We start from the raw sequence: 20,942 nt of genomic DNA, 5'->3' as shown, positions 1-20,942 counted from the left end.
TTATGTAAAACGCATGTCACGAGTCTCGAGTTCATTTAAATCCTCTTGGGAGGGAGGATTTGTATTGTTTTCGTAGAAAACAAATAATATTAGATTTTTAATATGACGAAGAACAATAAAGATTTTCCTCCAACAAGTTTAAAGTCGAGCAACTTATCGTGTCAATGAGTATAATAAGTTTGAAGGAAAGGAAAGAACCCAAGCTACTGTTGAAATTTAAAAAGAGAGAGATTGTTAACAAATGTAATTAGTAACTACTACTACTACTACTACTATTATTATTATTATTATTATTATTATTATTATTATTATTATTATTATTATTATTATTATTATTATTATTATTATTATTAATGGTAACTGTTGCCTGTAAAATTCCCCAGATAATTTCTAGACAATGTCATTGTAGTACGTTAAAACATTTTCACACTTACTTCCTTTCAATAGAATTATGCTTCTCAAAAGATAGCCCATGGACCACCAGTGATTCAGTGTGGTTCCGGATAGACAATACGGAACGTGATTATTTCCTAGTCACATCAAAGTGGTCCCGCTTAGCGTAGTCGCTAAAGCTCTCGTCTTTGGTGCGAGCGGTCCAGGGTTCGATTCCCGGTGGGGACATTCGGTCGAGAAAGTATAAAAGCTTTTTCAGACCAGCCATTCTCAGTGAGATTTTCCTCGGTTTTTCTCATTCATACCTGGCAAATGCCTGGATGGTATCTAACATACAGGTCCCAGGCCACTTCCTTTCTTTCCTTTCTCCGGATAGGTGATCACCAAGGGACGTCATCCCTTATATTTGACAAGCTAACATAGCCAAAGCCCAGAAATATAATTCCTTATTCCCAGTCACATCAAGATGTATAAAACGTATACACAAGTAATTTTATTTTATTTTGCTTGAAATAATGTTTGAATGATTCTTTTTATACTAAGCTATGAATATTTTATTTAAAATAGCAAATAATAAGGTAATAATATTTTTAAAAAATCTCTACTTTAGGTTTGTATTTACATAATCACAAAAATTATCGGTTAAGTTATCTATTGAAAAACAATATAAATATGTAATATTAAATCTTCAAGTGGCTGTATTGGATGTTAAATTAAAATATAAATAGATATTTTCCTCTTCTTTTGCTCAGAAACATATAGCCTCATGTCAAGTGAAGGGTCACTGTAGGATAGTCAGTAAGGTGTCCTGGGTTCTACCTTGGTAGGGATTGGAATTTTTTTTAATCATGCTTTCGCCGCAACACGGATCTAAGGGTCGCCCAACAGGCCCGTATTTAGGGGGGATCTAGGCCCTAAATTTTTGCTGGCCCCCTAAAATTTTCACGGTAGGCTTGCAAATGAACTATAATATGGTGATGAACTGTAATATAGTTGGATCGGGCCCCCCTACCTTCAGCCCCCCCCTACATTTTTGGGCTGGCTACCGGCCTGTCACCCAACCTTTGTGAAATATGTACCCAGGGCACGCTGGGTAGATAAAAGCAGCCAAAGTATGATTCTGACTACATCTTGGAATTAAGAAAGTGTATGAGTCTTTACCTTCATCCAGTCCGTGGGTTCATTAGACCTGTCCTGTATGGGCCCGCCATTTTTTTTTTCATGTGTCAGGTGAAAAGCATTAAATGGTCAACCAAGGAAAAGCTTGTTCAAAATTGGTAGAGCATTCAGATAATTTCTCATGATAAAGTTGAATGTCTTAGAACATTTTTTCCAAGGGAAGATAATACAAACTCCAGGTATGACCTAGGTAAATATAAATTATATGCATTGGTTGATTGGTTGTTTTCAACGATCTTATAAAATAGAGGATCTGCCCTTACTACAAAATCTTGAAGCCATACGTCACATTTTCACCACCCCTACTCTGCCCACTCCGCCCAATAGGATCGCAATGTTTTGAGCCAGCAATCATGGCGGAAACGAAAGTAGCCAATCAGATGATGGCAGAAACGACAGTAGCCAATCAGACGTGTCGATGCTCGGTTGTTTTTTGGCTTCATCAATTTAATAGGATGAAGATACATATGGGCAGATCCTCTATTTATAACATCCTTGGTTATTTTGGAGTTTAATGTCCCTTGCACCACCTAGGCTATAGGAGACTTGGATCTACAGTTCAAAGTAGAATCAGGACCATTGTAATGTGTTCAAAGTTTTCAAGGCTCTCCCACCAGAAGTCAAACTCTGGACCCGATGCACCAAAGGCACTCGCATTACATACTGGCCCACAAAATAATAATAATAATAATAATAATAATAATAATAATAATAATAATAATAATAATAATAATAATAATAATAATAATAATAATAATAGTAATAATAGTAATCAGAACTGCAGAGATGGCGTGGGTCAATGAAAAGCTGACCCACGACTCACTGTCCCACCACTCATCGTGACCTATGACCCACTCAACCCACAACCCACCGTGACCCACCACCCACTAAAACCCATCGTCATGAACTCTGACCCATGATCCACGCCCTCCTTTCAACTGAATAAAGAGTTTACACTTGTAATATAAAACAAGGTTATGAAATTATCACTAGTCGGAGTTTGAATTTCTACAGTCAATCGCTCAAGCACCGCTCTGTTACAAACCCGGTGGATCTGACCTTTACGATATACGTAAAATAGTATAGTGTTTGTCATGGCCTATATTACGGTGAAATTCAATTTAATTATCATATATAATTATTTTCTTGTTGAATTACAGATATTTTTCAATGGCAAATAGCATGAAATTTGAAAGTCTCAAATCAAGGTAAAGTAGAACAACGTAAAGAATAAAAAGAGCAATGTAAAATTTGACTGTGTCTCGAAAGCCAAGTAGTAAGTTCTATTTCTATTATTACAATTACAAATATCAATATCCAAAAGTGCCTGAAGTTTTTTTTCACTTAGATATACTCATCTCAGGTAATAAATAGAAATAAATGAAAAAGGAAGAAAGAAGCATTGAAAGTAAAACGCATTGAAAGTAAAACGTAGGCAAATTCACCAGTGTTCAGAAGATGCTGTCTACAATGCACTGAGCAAAGTGGATCATTGGGTCGATAAGGTAAAGTGGGTTGGATTTTTAGGATTTAGATTTCTGGGCTTTCGGCATCTAAGGCCGGGGAAAGGGAAGGAAGAAAGAATTGGGGAAGGAAGGAACCAGCCTGGGACCTATAAGTTAGGTACCACCCCGGCATTTGCCTAATGTGAATGAGAAAAACCCAGGAAAACCTCAGTCAGGGTGGCTGGCCTGAAGAAACGTTTTACACTTTTTCGGCAGAGTGTCCCCACCGGGAATGGAACCCGGGACCGCTGGGTCGGTTTGGTTGCTCAGAGTGAATCAGTGGATCACGTTGAGTGCTATGCCGCAGTGGGTCACGTCTCGTTGACTCTCGACCCACTGATCCACTCACAAATCTTGACCCACTGACCCACTCCATCTCTCGGTTTCACGTCACACTTATTTATCACTGTAAGAGATATTGTACAATTCCAGAAATTGTAATATTTTGTTTGACATTGATTTGATTCTAGTTTAACCCTTTCAGCAGCGAGGCTATATGAGACATGGATCTACAGCTTAACATGCGGTCCGAATCACATGAGCTCCAGCCGGAAATCGAACCCGGATTTCCCACACCGAAGGCGCGTACGCTAATCGCTCAGGCACGAGTGAACTCAGTTTAATTGTTTGTATGTAGTTATGTAATGAATCTGTGGATACTATATATTAGGCCTACACCCTGCTTTTCCTCAATTGACGTCAGGGGAGGCGGTGGCTCAGTGGTAGAGCGTTCACCTTTGGTGCTTGGGGTCCTGGGTTTGATCCCAGCCCTCGCCAGGTGAACTTTCTAGTGGACAAACACCGTGTGCGTGGGTTTCCTCGGGGTACTCCCGTTTCCTCCCACTTTCTTCATTCCACCATTTCATTTATCACTCATCATTACCGTCTCCTTTAGCCTAACCGGCATAATCGTGGGACGTAAAACTCAAAGATTTCATTTCATTTTTTTCAAATGACGTCTCTGATATTGAGGTAACGTAAGATCTCACTTTTAAGAGTTCACAGAATGGATCTGCGTTGATGATACTGTTGACAATGTAGCTTCAGCGACGTCCTCAGATTATGAGAGAGAAAAGTTGTCCTTGGGACGTCAGTGTAATGATAGACCTTCTGAGTAATCACTCATTCTTTATTCAATTTTTTTTTAGCAGATTGTTATTCCCATCCTTGACAATGATTTTTTAAAAAATATATTTTATATAGAATTATTGTAACATGTTCTCACTCAAAAACTGCATTAATAAAAAAAGATTTAAAAGCGTTCACACTGTCTCAAGATTTTCTAATACGTGTAAAGTAACACTGTCTGTATATTTGTTTCTAATAGAGTCCATGCAAAACATTTTATTTATGGTTATTTGTTTCAACAGGTATTCCTTCAGAATTTTTTTACCATGGGTCTTTGCTTTGGGAAACCCTCTACAATAATTTCCTGATTTATCCTTTGGCTGCTTACATCTTTATTCCAACGTTTTACCGACTGCAATTGACATCTGTATATGAGGTAAGCCTATTGAAAACTGAATACAGCCTATCCAACAGATAAAGAGTAACACTAAACTGCTTAATAAGAATTTTTGTGCTAGCCTCAGGATTAGTTTCCGAACGCAACCAGCCAATAATGTTGAAAGGATGTGAAACAAAAATAATTGATACATTTTATTGTTTATGTTTGTTTATTAATCATATCTTATCTTAATCTAATCTAATCTAGTTAAGATATGTTTAAATGAATCCTAAAATAAAGTCCGAGCAGGAAAATTCTTGTCCACGAGTTTTCACGTCGAGAATGTTCTGAAAAAAGGAGATGCGCTGTCGCCATTATTATTCAACTTTGCCCTGGAGTACGCTATAACGAAAATCAAAGATGGCAACCAGGCCCTAGAGTTGAATGGTATTCACCAGGCTAGGGCTTATGCTGATATAAATCTGATAGGGGATGATAAGAGAAAAACAGAATGGAACGCAGAAGTATTATTAAGAACTTGTAGGAACATAGGTTTAGAAGTAAATGCAGAGAAAAGTAAATACATGATATATGTCGGGATCGTAATACGGCAAATATCACATAATATGCGTTAAAATATCAAATAATACTTTTGACAAAGTGGATATTTTCAAATATCTAGGATCAATATTAACAGACGAAAACCATATTCACGAAAAAATCAAATGTCGACTAAGAGCAGGGAATTCATTTATTATTCAAGAAATCTAAATGAAATGAAACCTTTAAGTTTTAAGTTCCACGATTATGCCGTTAGGCTAAAGGAGACGGTGATAATGAGAGATGAATGAAATGGTGGAATGAAGAAAGTAGTACGAAACGGGAGAACCCCGAGAAAACCCACGAGCACGGTGCCGTTTATTATTCAGTTCAAAATCTTTTGTTATCGCGGATTCTGTCCAGGAATGTATAGCTTAAAAAACGATAATCATGTCTGTTACTCTATATGGTTGCGAAACATGTTCGCTTACTCTGAGAGAAGAACGTAGACTGAAAGTATTTGAGAACAAAATCCTGAGACGAATATTTGGACCCAAGAGGAACGGAAATGGGGAATGGCGGAAACTTCATAACGAGGAGCTAGATAATTAAGGTGTACTAAACCTTGTTAGGGTCATCAAATCTAGGAGGTTCAGGTGGGCAGGTCATGTAGACAGAATGGAAGAAAGTAGGAACACTTTCAAAGTCTTAACTGGAAGTCCAATCGGAAAACGGCCATTAGAAAGACCTAGGCACAATATTATGGTGGATTTCGCAGAAATAGATGTACAAAGTAGAAACTGGATCCAGTTGGCTAAGGATAGAAGTCAATGGAGAGCTTTTGTGAATGCGGCATTGAACCTCCGGGTTCCGTAGGCGATAGAGTTAGTTAATTAGTTATGTTTATTCATTATACATCATTCTTTTTGTCAAGATTTGAATTCCAACTTGGAGACTTAGTCGCCCTGTCGTTATTCTCACTTCAGATCAAGACGTAATTACTCTTTTTCGGTGCTGAAAACGCATTTAAGAACATTCCAAATTCATCTCCAATTCGAACAAAATACGCACCATTGACTTCGCCCTTCGCATAGTGTACTTAGTTTGAAGATTCCAGCGTACTGGCCACCACAGAGGGCAGATTGATAGTAGTGTCTGTAGAGAGCGTGCTGATATAGGGCTACAACATACAAACTTTACTTGTTTCCGCCCATATGTGAGAGTCAATAGATCTTTCCTCAACTCTACTATTATAGTAAACAGAGTTGTCATACACAGACATTTCGTTACGCCTTTAAGAACTTTTTTTTTTTTTTTAACAAGAATTTATCACTCTTGCACTCGGATTTTTCAGAATAGATTCTTGATTTCTCGGATAGATACTCACTCTACAATAGCTTTTGACAACATATGTAAGTTAGGGTTGTGTACGAGAAACTTTTTGCCTGTTAAAGATGTACGATTTATGAAAAAAAAAAAGTCTAAATTTTGTTTTGAAACAAACTTGAGAACGGAGCTCGCGCCAAGTAAACTTTGTGGGGAGACAAACACCGTGTGTGTGGGGAGGTTCTCAGGCTCTCCTGTTTCCTTTCACTTTCTTCATTCCGCCATTTCTCATCATCTCCGTCTCCTTTAGCCTAGCCGGGATAATCGTGGGACGTAAAACTTAGAAGATTTTATTTTTAAAAATTCGAGGATGCTATTCATCCTGGTTCTTGAGTTATAGGTTTCTATTATACTCTGCGATCTTGTGAAGTGGTCGGTGCAATCAGACGTGCGTAACTCCAAATAGAGTTACAAAAGAATAAATTCAACGAACTTTGTTACTTCAATTATCCTTAGAGGTTAGCATAGTAAATCATAGTTATATGAAGAATGCAATGTAATATATTGTAAGTTCAGTATTAGTCACTGTGAACTAATCCTACAATTCTTTGCATTAAAAAGAAATTATTGAGTCCTTGACATTTCAAAAGTCACGATATTATTTTATTCTACCATGAATTGTTAAATATTATTTTATAAAAGTATAATTCACCATGTTCCAATAGCATATCTCTTCTTAATGTTTTTCTTCTATTTTAAGCACGTTGTTTATCTAACCATCGGTTGAAAGTTGTGCAGAGATATGATGAGAACATAATATGTTTGTTTGTGACGAAGATTAAATCTACCGCGGGAGTTACATAAATTCTTTTAGTACAGCATATAATGCGTTATAATCTGGTTTGTGTTGTTTCCAATTGATTAGCTTATCTAGTAAACTAAGGACAGAACGACTTCTACAAGTATCAGAGGTAGAACTCTGAAAAGATAGTATCGTGACATTGTGTATAGAATGAAACCCAAATCATATTATATAGATTTTGCAATGAGCAACGCCCGTATTAGTGGGATTCCTCACTTTTCATTCGATAAATTATTTTATTATCCCATTTTGTTCATTTACCATTGTCTTCTCTAGCCTAAAGGGCATGACAATGGGATGAAAAACTACATTTAATTTAACCAAGACTCTTGTGGCCAAGGAGCGTGTATAGGTACCTCTCAGAGACCAGACATCCTAGAAAGGAGGACAAAACTCAGAGTCCAGGTGTCCTAGAGAGTTGTAAGGATAAAGGAGCTCTCCGAGACGAGGTGTTCTAGAGAGTGGAGGTGATCAGCAATCGGTGAAGATTGTTGCCTTCTGCGATGAATTGGCTTATTTTATGCAGAAATGTTGCAGACTTCATCAATCTTCAATTTGACATCAGATTGAAGTTTGTATTTCGGGTTTATGATGAGATATTACTATATAAGCATAAATGGATGTAGTCGCGTGGCTGTCACATTAGAATTCAAGATGGAGGACTTACGACCACACTCAAATCATGTGACTTTTCTTTTAAGAAGTAGACCACTCCGAACATGAATCTGAAATCAAAGTACACGGGACCGGAGTAGGTGCCCTCACTAATAGTTGGACAACACGATCAGGCTAGTTATGCGTAGATCACAAACTGAGTCTGCAGTGACAAGACAAAGCTAGTGAATGAATGTTTATCGTGTAATTAAGCGAATTCGAGCGTGGCCATATATTGGGGATGCGTGAAGTGAAGGACGTTTCTCAGAATACGCTTGTGTGAGTCTTGATATGTCTGTGGTCATCGCTGGCGAATACAGTGGAAGGCAGAGGGTTTCCATACCAGACATAATACCCAATTCCCTGTGACTGCACCTGAACAATGATATTTCGCTCCGTATCTCCCATGTGAACGCACGAATAATAAGCAACGTATTGTTGAAGATAGGCTTGCGTTTTAGGGTTCGTCCTTCACGAATACCCCTGACATCTCCTTATATCCTAGAGAATGTCTTTGGTTTTGTCTGGAGTGAGTGCAGAAGCAAGGCAAATGGAAGCGGTTGTATTCAGCGATTCGAGTCGTTTCCACTTCCGACACACTAAAGGCCGTGTGCGAAGTGAGTAGAAAAAATAAGTACGTATATGTTCACACACTCGCTTTACAGGACCAAACTCTGTGCTCTGGTATGCGAGGGAAAAAAGGTAACTTCCTCTCGTTTATTGGTCTTCATTAGAAAAGTTTTCCTAATTTTTCGTGGATTCATGACGTCACCAATTCTGCCTCCGACTTTATCTGCAAACTTCAGGGACTCCACCTTTAGCAAGATAACGCGTACCCAGACCATCCCATCGTGTTCTACTTGGTATAAACTTACGTCTTCTACCCGGCAAACTTGTCTTACAAAACTTCTCTACTTATAATTTTTTGTAGTTTTAATAAAAAATGCTTGTGAGGAAGGTTTCAAGGTATCGAACAAGTACGGTTTTGTTTTCTGCGATCAAAACTTTTTGAAAGATAGCCTTTGATCAAGATAATATATAATGCTAATATAATTGTTAAAAAAATGCTAAACACACTAAATTCCACTACTGCTTTTTACTGTTTAAATGTTCTCGTAAAATTTCCTTGACATATAATTTCTATGAAGTGATTAATATCTAAAACTATCCTTGACACAGTTTTCCACCACTAATATTCTAAAAATTATGTTCCAGTCTAATATTTCAATAAATAATAAATAAACATCCTATTTTATTATTATTATTATTATTATTATTATTATTATTATTATTATTATTATTATTATTATTATTATTATTATTATTATTATTATTTTACATTTTACAGTATTTAGAGCTTCGATTCAAATCTAGACTTGTTCGATGGATAGCTTCATTTACCTGCATTGTCCAGTCTCTTCTGTACCTGGGTGTAGTTGTTTACGCACCCGCAATAGCTTTATATACAGTGGCTGGATTTCCATACTGGGCATCTATCCTCAGCATTGGTGGTATTGGCACCCTATACACTGCTCTCGTAAGTATACGTAACACTTAACGAATAAAATTTTACTTTAAACATGATAGGGCGTATTATATTTATCCACTTAGGAGAATGGTAAAATCATTCCCTTCAGACAAATTTGCCTTTAGATCTTACTTGTACTTTGAATGATCCACAGTGTGACTATTATGTTAGTATAATTAGTCATTATCTGAGAATCGTAACATATATTTTGAATGTTTACCATTGACCTATTGCAAAATAACCATTTTGCCTTAGGAATTAGGTAAAATGGTCCCTCCATTGAAAATAATAGGAAACATCTGATGAATCTCCAATAATGTGTGCATTTGTAAAGTGAAGTACAATTATGTAATTTAATAACTGAATACTTTAAAGTGTAATTGTTATATTAAAAGTTTAACATGACAGTCATAATTTGACACAAAATACCGGTATTGAAGATATTCTTGACACCTAAATTGCTTAAATACGAGGAGCGTCCAATAACTTATCTACCTAGACAGGAAGGGACAGTGTTGCCACAGTCCTAGCTCTGAAGTGGGCTGAAAAATAGTACCAAATTGAAACAAAAAGGGCTGAATTTTATACCAGGGTAATACACGGCTCTATAACATGAAACTGAAAGAGATAATGTTCTAGAACAACCCCCCTCCAAGCCTCTTCCAAGAGTAGAAATCAACGTGTCGATATAGATCTATAAAATACAGAAATGTTCGGGTATCTTTATATTCGTAAACAACTAAGCCAGCAATTATATCAATGTATTTTTCCTGCTTTTATCTTTTGGTGTAGAATCTTTGCAATGACATAAATTATTTACTTACTTAAGCAAACTCTGGTCTTCTTCAGAATATTCAACACTTGATTCAACGTGTTTGTGTGGTTCTATTTTTTTTAGGATTTGAATATAATATTTTCACCACACTGTTTCCTTCTCGTCTCCTTCATGCGCGGTGAGGATGCGCCCATCTAGCGTCATTTGTATCCCAGTATAGTTCGAATTACGAATTTCCCAAACAAAGTTCCTAGTGTTAAGCGGTGCAACGCCACAGAATACAAGTCCAACAGCATGTTTTAAGAGTCCAACACACAGTATAAGTAACGTGAGATGTAGATGTAGATCTTACTGACACTTTAGAAAATGTGAGAAGTATTTGTTAAATGGTGCTGAATTGGGTAGAATTGTACCAACTTTTTCACAAAAGGGGCTGAAAATGCCAGCGTGGTACCAACGGGCCGATGAATGATAAAAAGGGCTGAATTTGGTACAATTGTACCAAGTGTGGCAACACTGGTAAGGGAGCATAATGACGCTGAGGAACCCCGCTGCACAGTTTGAGGTCAGCCCCCGTCAGTCGGAGCAACACAATGGCCGTGAACAGAGTGTTTGTATTACACCACGTACCAAATGTTTATATGACGCCGCGAACAATAGATTTACATAAGTTGGAACACCGCTCGATCATCAAGTTTCTCACTAAAGAAGGGAAAAGGGACATGACTCCTAGTGATTATTTCCTCTTCCGAAACCTGCACTGAGAAAAAAAAATTGTAGGTGGCGTACTTAAAAAGATAGGTTACATGCGTAATTCCTCTACTTTTTGGACTTAACGTACAGCAGACAAATAACTGAAAACGCATGTTTTTTAATACTTTCCGTATAAGTGTTCCATCTATACGTACTTTCCATATGAAACAATATAGGCGGTCAGAATCTCACATACAAATGGACGTATATAACACATAGCTGACGAAGGTAACATAATGAGCTCCTTCGTGGCTAAGCGGTTAGCGTACGCGCCTGTGGTGTGGAAGACCCGGGTTCGATTCCCGGCGGGAGCTCATGTGGTTCGGATTCCACGTTAATCAGTAGGTCCATGTCTCATACAGCCTCGCTGCTGAACGGGACGCTAAACTAAAATCAACTCAACTCAACTCAAGGTAACATAAGTATATGGATGTGATATACGGAAAACTGTTAGATGTCAGACATCCTGCAACGGCATGATGTAACATCTAAGGGTAGTGCCTATGCAGCATACGGATAACGTATGCTCCGTACTGATTCCTGTAGTAAGCAAGAGGATACCACATATTTGTACAATATACCGCTGTCTGGAGAACGGATTTTTATCTGTGTGAACACCTGCGGGTCCAACAGTCTGTTTCCCAGTGGTTTGCAAGCCATGACAAAGAATATTTTTTCTCTGGGATTTCTTCGCTGCCCACAAAATGGCGACGATGCATAGACCTCCATGGGGACATCAAAAATCAATGATGATCAGGTGAGCCTATCTGCATTCCTTCCTGTCCTGGTAGATAACTTATTGGATGACCCTCGTAGACATAACAGACTGACACGTTATTATTAGGCCGCTTATTATAAGGATTTGTATCTATGCATGCATATAGGTATATACATAATTCGACTTGTATAAGTAGAGCTACATGAAATTTATGATTTTGGTTCCTAGAACCCTCCGATATTATTCTTGCTGTTATATTTCCTAACATAGAGGGCTAGCAACAAGTATCATCAGAAGGCAAAAACGATTCCGGGATTATTTTGCCTTACAATATGGATTCTATTAAATAAAATTCTTGCGTGACAATTCATGGAGAAGATTTCCGCCTGCATTGCTCAATGAAGAGCATAAGTCACTAACTTTCCAACCATTAGTGTAGTATTTACATAATAATGAATACGTTAGTACGAAAACAGCAAAAAGTATTAATTACCTTGTAAGGAATATGCGTAAAATGCTAATTTTGTCTTCTGTAGTATAAAAAAAAAAAAAAAAAAAATTAGCTCTTCTTCAACTTTCGTGTGGAAAGAGATAACCTTTGGAGCGTTGGTGTGGGTCATGGTAAGCACGTAATACGACAGGCATTACGGTTTCTGCTGTAGGGGTGGGGGACCGTTTTACCTTGAAAGGTCATTTTACCGACCTCTTCCCTAAGTAGGCAACTCTACCAGAATTCACCTGCTTATATCTACATCAGTCAAGAGTTAAGGGTCAGGTCATTACTATGCTATGGTGCTTTTGCTGAATTGTGGTGGTGGAAGCGTTCATCCAAATAAGTTTTGTCACTAAGATTCGGTAGGTATTGTGGTCGATCGTTGGAAAATATTTCAGAGATCATTTTAAAGCGTGTTAGACAGCGGAGAGTCACGAGTAGTATTTTAAACCGTCAGACGCCAGATCAGACAAGATTTTTTTTTTCATTTACATTCTATTCCACAGTACATGTTAAAATGAATCATGAAAGCCCTTCTACATTGAACAAAGCATCCAAGAGAGAAGCATTTACATAGAACGTCATTTTTTAAGTATCCTGGTGTCTGTAATCCATATTATGCATTGTAAGTGGGATATTTAAGGGGGGAATTCCGTGCTTAAGCCCCCCGAAATTTATTTACTATTTTAAAGTAAATGAAATATCTTTCAGAATTTTTATATTTCCAGGAATAAGTTAGCAAAGCCCCCCGCCCCGAAACAAAATCGTTAATACGCCACTGTGCATTGTACTAAATGCCTATGAGTATATATATCTGTTTCACAAAGTTACTAGAAGCACTCACCATCTTCCGCATGTCAGTTGAAATTAGTAGATGCAAAATGCACTAATAATATAAGTTATATATTAAACATTAATTATTTCACGACGTATTAATAAATTGTTTCTGAAGCACTAAAGACTTTTATAAGTACAAAATAACAATGGATATTTAAAATGTATAATAAAAATAAAGTCCGCGAAAATCTCACATATAAGTACATCATCAATGCAATATTTTATATTTCTTTTCTGTTTTGTGTTGAAACAAATATTTTGAAAAGCTTGAATTCCTTGCCTTTATCTTTTGGGTTTCTTGTTTCTTCCACTTTGTCTTGTATTATGTTTGTCATGTTATATAAGAGGCGTTATATTCACAAATTACCTCAAAATCCTTTTCTCATATCTGCTTCACTGATAAAACTACAGTACTTAAGTAAAGAACTTAAGGACTTGTTCAACATATTGCATTTTTTTTATTTATTTTGAATCTCTTTGTTCCGTATTTACAATTTCAAGAGTTTTCTTTTTGTCGTTTTCTTAATTCGTAATCTCCATAAATTAGCTTTTCTAATTTATTCTTCTTCCAATTTGAGAATCTAACAAAAAAAAAAAAAATCCCATTATCTGGTCGTGTGAATATGTTTTGAGTGTGAATGAATATTTTTTTTATTGAGTACTATGTGTGTTTATTTCTTCTTTTTAATTTTGTTTTATTTTATTTATAATTTTTCTAGATAATTAGATCGAAATAATTGACAGAATCATTATTTTCCTTCTCTGCTGTAAATTTAAATTTTAATAAATATTTCAATGATGAATAATTTGGGTAAATTAGAATTTAATCGTCTACGTGCCTTCATAGAAATCCTTCATATTATTGTTATACTTTCTATTTCTAAAACCAGGATCGTTGGTTTCTTAACATATTGCAAGTATTTTATGTAGTTTGCCCATATGTTTCCAAGTCCGAGAATTATGTTTTACTGAATCAAGATTGTCATGCAATAGCAAGCTATAGCAATAGAATAGGAGTGTATACATATATGTCAGTAATTATTACAATCTATTTTTATGTTGATGACATCAATAAACAAACTTCATTTTTATTTCAAATTATTATCCACATGTTTGAAATTAGACATATTGAATATACGTATTTTGCTAGCCATTTTGGTAAATTTTACTATATATACTGGATTTTATGTGAGATTACATTTGACACCATAGAAAGAAAGCACTGGCATTCTGAATTACAGGTGGTATATACTTAGATGTTAGAAGTATCTGTATGGCTCTTAGGAGTATGTGTGTCATCGTCAGGAAAATAATGATCCATGAATAGCTGAAGATATTATATTAAAGATTATTGTAAACTGTGTATTTAGCCAGAAATTTCTTATCTAATTACAACATAATTTATATAAAAATTTTGAAATATCTTGTGGCTTCAAATGTATATTCATTCCTAGGGTGGTTTGAAAGCTGTTGTTTGGACAGACGTTCTCCAAGGTTTTCTGATGTTTGGAGGTCTTTTGGCAATAATAATTCAAGGAAGTATAAACGTTGGAGGATTCTTTGAAGCATTTAGAATCAGCAATGCTCACGGTAGACTTCAATTTTTGGAGTAAGTATATTCATAAATATCCAGGAAATTTATAATTAGTAAACAAAAAATGCAAGTGAAAAATATATACAATATTCAATTTGAATTATATTGACCATAGCTCTAATTTTCAGTATTTATTAACAACCAATAAGAAAAATAAGTACATTTAAAAAAGCATACACAAAAAATCTATATTTGTGTGATTTGTGATACACACTATTGCTTGTGAAAATTGCAACACCCATAAAGAATAGCTCAAATGAAATTAAACTCAGAGGATTGGTAGAACAGTGTAAGAGCGAACAAGTTATTGAGTTTGCAGACGGATGGCGGGCGCATAGACGAAGGAGTGCCCTTTCTTGTACTCTTACTTGTGGTAATGTTACCACGCTCAGTGTGTGAAAGCCATCAGATGAAGTGAGAACATAAAAGCAAACGCCAGTGGCCTCGTCAAAGAGCGCAAAATTAGCATGTGAGTGAGTTTAAACGCGGCGGAACGATTGGTTCTCGAAAACGGGTATGTCACACCGTGACATTTCGACTTATACACAACATACAATTTCGATCGTGATGTCTGTTTGTATTTGTATGTGTGTAAACAGTGGCTAGAAGGAGGTCTTACTTAGCGGAGAACAGGCACTGAACCACATAGTGTGACCATAGCTCGGGATGACCACCATCTTGTCGGCTTGACCCTAACGGACCGTACAGATTTGTTCATAGTGTTGACCCGACGCTGGAGCATTGTAACGGTTGTGAACTTTGTATGCGTTAACGGTTCGTTGCTGCCTGCTGCGGGATAGACTGGTGACACTCAGACCATTCCATCGGCTGCCATTGACTAGCAATTAGAAATGCATTAGACTGCAAAGGGAACGTAAACATCATTGCTGGCTTGCTGAAGGGCGAAGTTAGTGTTCTCGAACGAGGACCCTCTTCAACCTATCCTCCACTGTGTCACTCAAACTATTGACACACACAATTCTAAGCCCATTACAGTGTGCCAGTGATGAGTAAACACGGTGAATGAAACTGTACGGTCCGTTACGGCCATGCGGACAAGATAGTGATCATGCTGTACTGTGGTAACATTACATGATTTAGTACCGGATCATCGGTGGGTATGACCCTCTTCTATCTATGTTTTCACACATCCATGAATGTCTTGGAACAGCTCAGGGATGTCGCGTTAGCGGTGCGACCGGGGCAATTGTCCCGGGCGCCGCGACGAAGGGGGCACCAGGACGACAAATCAACAAAATTCAAGGAATTCAGATTATGTTGGTAATTGATTTTTTAAAAAAAATGTTTTGAGATATTTTAATAATGATCAAGCTACGGCGAAGTAAAATTTATTTATTTCGTAAGGACAACACAACAGACTGAATGTCCAGTTATAGTGTTGTGTACATAATTATCTAACATACATTATTATGCATACGTTATTATACATACACAAATATATGTCGTTTAATTATGCATAAGTTATTGTCTGACAGTTGTTTTGAACTTGTTTTCGCACATACTATATACATCTACTACATGAAATTTAATCATTTCGTTATATGAAGCACACATTCTCCACAGAGGAGACTTATGTTCTTGCTTTTCTAGAATAGAATGTCCCATTGTTTGCAGTTCTAGTCTTGCCTGTTGGGATACGTAATAATACTTCTGAAACTAATTCTGGACAGTCAATTTTACCATTTAATAATTTATGTAAAAGCAACAGATCAAACGCCCATCTCCTAGTGTCTACTGTTTGAGAACTAAAATTCGTTACTAAGTCTTCATAAGGGACATACTTTGGATAGAAACCGGTTTTCTTGTGTGCAAGCATTTTTAAGAATTTAAACTGTACAATACATCCACTTTCCTTTGGGTCTGAGCTGAGATCAATTCATGTGGCACAAATGCGGCAGCTCCTGATGGTTTTCCTCACTACAGTGGACTAGCACATGCCATGTTGACATGACAAACGTATGTTTTCAACACCGTGTTATGACCTCAGAATTTGTTATCCTGTGGTGAAAGGACCTTGACTGATTTTGAACAGTTTTACAACTTGGACGAAATTTCTGAAACCAACGATTTGCTGGGCTGTAGTTCATTGCACATGAGAAACGTTTTGGGTTGCTGCCGCAGCATTATCCCCGACTTTGAACAGTTCACATATCAGACTTTGTTGCGCACTCATCGTCACTGCCACTAAAAATCTTCTAGAAGAGACTGACAGAGTGGCGGCCTTTGTTTAAATAATCCTCTTGCCACACTACTTCTTGGGTCAGTTTGACCTTGTAGTTACGACATATACACATGCCTGCTGTTTGGGTTGTGGAAATATTGCAAAACTTATGATTCACCATTGTAATACAGCTTAAATTGTTGCTGAATAGAGTATGTGAGCTATTTAAATATATGAGTAGGGATGGCATTTCTCCTCCTCACCGTTCAACATGGTTCACGGACGTTTGTCTTCCTTTATAGCAACAGGTTTACATCATGCTGATATTACCTCAATCAACTAAAAATTTCAACTGTTCTCGTGATAGATATATGTTCCTCAAAATTATCGCTTACCTTTTCTTTTCATAGTTAATTCTCTAAATTATGCACGATACCTCACTTAACATCAAAAGTTTAGGATGGACGATCATCAGCGCTTCCATACTATTCATCTTCATGCTGGCAAGTGCGTCCTTGTTATAAAGACTTGGAGAAGCCTCAGCCAATAAGCTGTTTTATCGTCTTAGCTGTGTTCAAAATTAGGCAAATCAAAAACATACCCACAGACTATACTTCTAGAGTTTCGAAGAATCGGGAAATTTTCTTAGTACGTCTAAATATGCAGACTTAAATATAACAATGATCAGCATACAAATAAATTTAAAATAATACAAGAAAACTAATATAGAATATAAGAACTAAAATAATATTTTCTTCCCAAAGGAACATTAAACCAAAGTATGAAAAGATACACACTCCTCTGCTGGTCTGAAAATTATACATCAAGAAATAAGGATGCTTTCAAGCCAACAGAGAGAATACACGTAACTCTTCCGTTACACTAATATATTGTATTTGATGTTTTTAGCTAACGAAGTCTTAACTCTTTGTAAGAAGTGTTATGAGGACTCTCTCATCATTTGATTACAAATTCCGAATATTTATTTTTCTCTTCTGTGTCCTTAATATACACGATATATATTTTATCTACTTTTTCATTCTTCATTTCACTATCTATTCTTCAACTTGTCCCTTAGTATCGCATATTCCTTGTGATTCTCCTTTACTTCATTTTCTTTTTTAATGTCTAAAGCTCACAGTTTATCCTCTTTGTCGTACAAGTCATAACTCTATGTATTATTTTCATAATCTCAATCTGCATTTTGCCAATTGAAAACTCATTTAAGCTATTAGTTTCCATATTGTCGTAGTAGATTTTCCTTGCTGTCTTTCTATTTCCATTGAATTTACCTCCGTTCACATCATTCAAATTTCTGTATTCTTCCTCTTGTCATTTCTACGTCTAATGTATGTTTCCATACCTTTGTGGATTTCTCTTCTTAATTCGCATTCAACTTTCTACATATTTTATACTCTTCAGTGTAACTTTATTTCTATATTTTTTTCCATGATTTTTAAAGCTTTTTCCCATAATCCATGCTTCACCTATTCAACTTTCATGATACCATACTTTTATTCTCAAAGCTCAAAATGCTTCCACATTAGTTATTCCTGTATATACTTTTCCTCAACTGTATATACTTTTCTTCGAAATTTCAAACAAATCTGTTTTTACTTCTCCATCTTTAACGTGTTGTCTCCTACTTTTCTTCCTAAATATGTTTTACACTAGGGTTCTGAACTTAGCACAAGACGTTCTGACAATTTCTGTGTGTGCTTTTCTTACCATTGATGTTCAACATCTTTGCATTCACATAGCAATTATATGTATTAATACTACCCACTAATTGTAATCATTCTCTACATCTCTTGTTTTTACTCAGAAGACAAATTTGTATGTCTTGAAAACAAATATGCCATTTATGTGTTTCTTCTACCTCTTTACTTCTACCAAATGGTTACTTTAAGCCTTCATCAATTTCCTCTTCTGCACAAATTTCTGAGGTGACGCGTCCTCCTTCCCCTCCCCCGCCAGAGACGCCCGTATTAGAATTTAATAAACTTTAACAGTATTTGCAAATAAGACTTTGAATAAACTTCTTACTTGCATTACTTGCATTAATATTCAAATATTTAAAAAAAAAATAGTATTTAACGAAGCACTTGCTAAAACTCAGCTCCTAATGTTCTGATGTTTCGTTTTTGTTTTCAGCTTTAATCCCAGTCCATTTGTTCGTCACTCGACCTTAGCTTGTGTCTTTGGAAACGCCTTCGGAGCACTAGCTTTGTACGGATGTCAGCAAACATCTGTTCAGCGGTACTGCAGCATGAGCTCCTTGAGGAGAGCGGTCATGTAAGTGTTCAAACAAATGTTCCCTGCTCCATTACTAATTATATCTTCACATTTGTTGGATCAGAATGTGTTAAATTGTGTTCTATTTGTCTGTCAGAGCTCCTTGTTAACAAAACGTTTAACCTTGAATTTCCTCAACCTAATGACTTTGGTGTTACTGATATACTAAACTGAAGCAAGAAAATCAAGAATTAAGCATGGAAATGTCTTATAGAAAAAGAACGGAGTCCTTCAAATCAGATGCTTATTATTTATTTATTGTACAAATAGAGCAGTACCGGTAAGATTCTTCTTGCATATTCTAAAATTTGTTGTTTTGTTAGAAAATATATTTACTATGTTGCAATCAGGGCCGGCGAGAGGGGAGGGCAGGAGGGGCCAGAGCCCTGGGGCCCGGGGCCTCAAAGGGGGCCCGGCGGCCGAGAATAAAGAATTACTAAATGTTGTATATTCTTGCTCACTCGCTTCCAAACAGTGCGCTCTTTGTGTTACAATTTTTGTGTACTGTGGTCTTGCAAAGAAATGACAGGTGACCAGATCCAAGAACAAGCAGCTGCACTAGTCCAGTGATACCCAAAAGATTTAGGAGATGATCTTTCTGATGAACTGCATAGCCTGAAATTGATATATTCAGCCAATTTTGGTGAGAAAACGCTTTCACCATAGGAACTCCTAAATAACATCAAAACTTTGAATCTAGAAACTTTATTTCCAAATCTGACAGTGGCCCTTCGTATACTCCCCACAACCCCTGCTACCGTTGCTAGTGCAGAGCGCTCTTTCTCTCTGTTAAATAGAGTAAAAAATGTTTTACGCACTACAGTATGTCAAGACAGATTATCAAGCTTAGGCTTGTTGGCAATGGAGACAGAACTTGTCAAGTGTACCAAACTGGAAGCTATCATTGATGAATTCGCCCTGAAAAAGGCCAGAAAGGGAATTTTGTTGTTACTATATGTAGAAAAGGATACATTGTAACTGTAACAGTTGTCTAGTATTAACACATATAATAAATTTCTCCTACAGACAATTACTATTAATATCACATTATTAATCACACTATAGTTAATTTGAGCAATATTTCATTGAAATAACTAAATTAGGCCTAATGCCTCATGTCTCTAATTAAGGAAGACTAACTGCATAGCTTACTTCTATCTAATTATTTCTAGCAACAATTTGTGCAAAGATTTTCATAGTAAAGGGTAGGTTGGATGGTTGAGAACATTTACTTTCTCAACTTTTATTAACTATTTAATACGTGCTTTTTCTATTTACTTCACAAATTAGTTTGCTTTGAGCATTTGATTGAGCAGTGGGGGAGAACTTTTGCTATTACAAATAGATAAGTTACTTTTTTCTGTATTTTGATAGCGTTGTATTAAATATATTATATTTTTTTTTATTCATTTTAGTTTTGAAGCCTTCAAAAATCTTAGAACCAACAACTATAGGGTCTAAACAAAATCATAAATAGTAAATTAATGAGTTTTGTTGTTGTTGTTGTTGTTTTGTTTTCAGTGAACAGTGAACATAGGCTAGGTTCAGAGTTCTTAGAGTCCAACACACTTGTTTCTGCCGCGATCGTTGCACAGCACAGTGTTGCAATCTAAATATCCAAAATAATAACTACCATGCATTGTACAAAAAAATTACACTAACGTAAATGAATAACATGTACAGCCTATTAATAAAGAGAGAGCTTACCTTATTCCAATGGCTACAAACATATTAAGGCTAAGACTGATGACACACTTCACGCATTAATTAGTCTAATTCTTCTATTCCTGAGAAGTCTTCCTCAATCTCCGAGGCTGTGTCAGTTGATTCAGGGTCCACGTAAATTACGAAAGGTGCCGAT

The 20,942-nt window shown here is 36.4% G+C and overlaps 1 protein-coding gene across 1 annotated transcript in view; it reads left to right on the top strand.

The window, feature by feature from the left end:
- Positions 1–20,942, top strand: part of LOC145666922 (sodium-coupled monocarboxylate transporter 1-like) — an 89,102-nt gene that overhangs the window by 35,402 nt on the left and 32,758 nt on the right. The window contains exons 2-5 of the mRNA XM_081734522.1: positions 4,448–4,581; positions 9,255–9,443; positions 14,465–14,619; positions 18,941–19,081. Coding sequence (XP_081590648.1) covers positions 4,448–4,581; positions 9,255–9,443; positions 14,465–14,619; positions 18,941–19,081 — 619 coding nt within the window. The remainder of the gene's footprint in view (positions 1–4,447; positions 4,582–9,254; positions 9,444–14,464; positions 14,620–18,940; positions 19,082–20,942) is intronic.

Source organism: Thermobia domestica, chromosome 12 (genome assembly GCF_964235325.1).
Source record: "Thermobia domestica chromosome 12, izTheDome1.hap1.1, whole genome shotgun sequence".
In the NCBI taxonomy this organism is placed as follows: domain Eukaryota; kingdom Metazoa; phylum Arthropoda; class Insecta; order Zygentoma; family Lepismatidae; genus Thermobia; species Thermobia domestica.
This window is presented reverse-complemented; position numbering and strand designations above follow the sequence as displayed.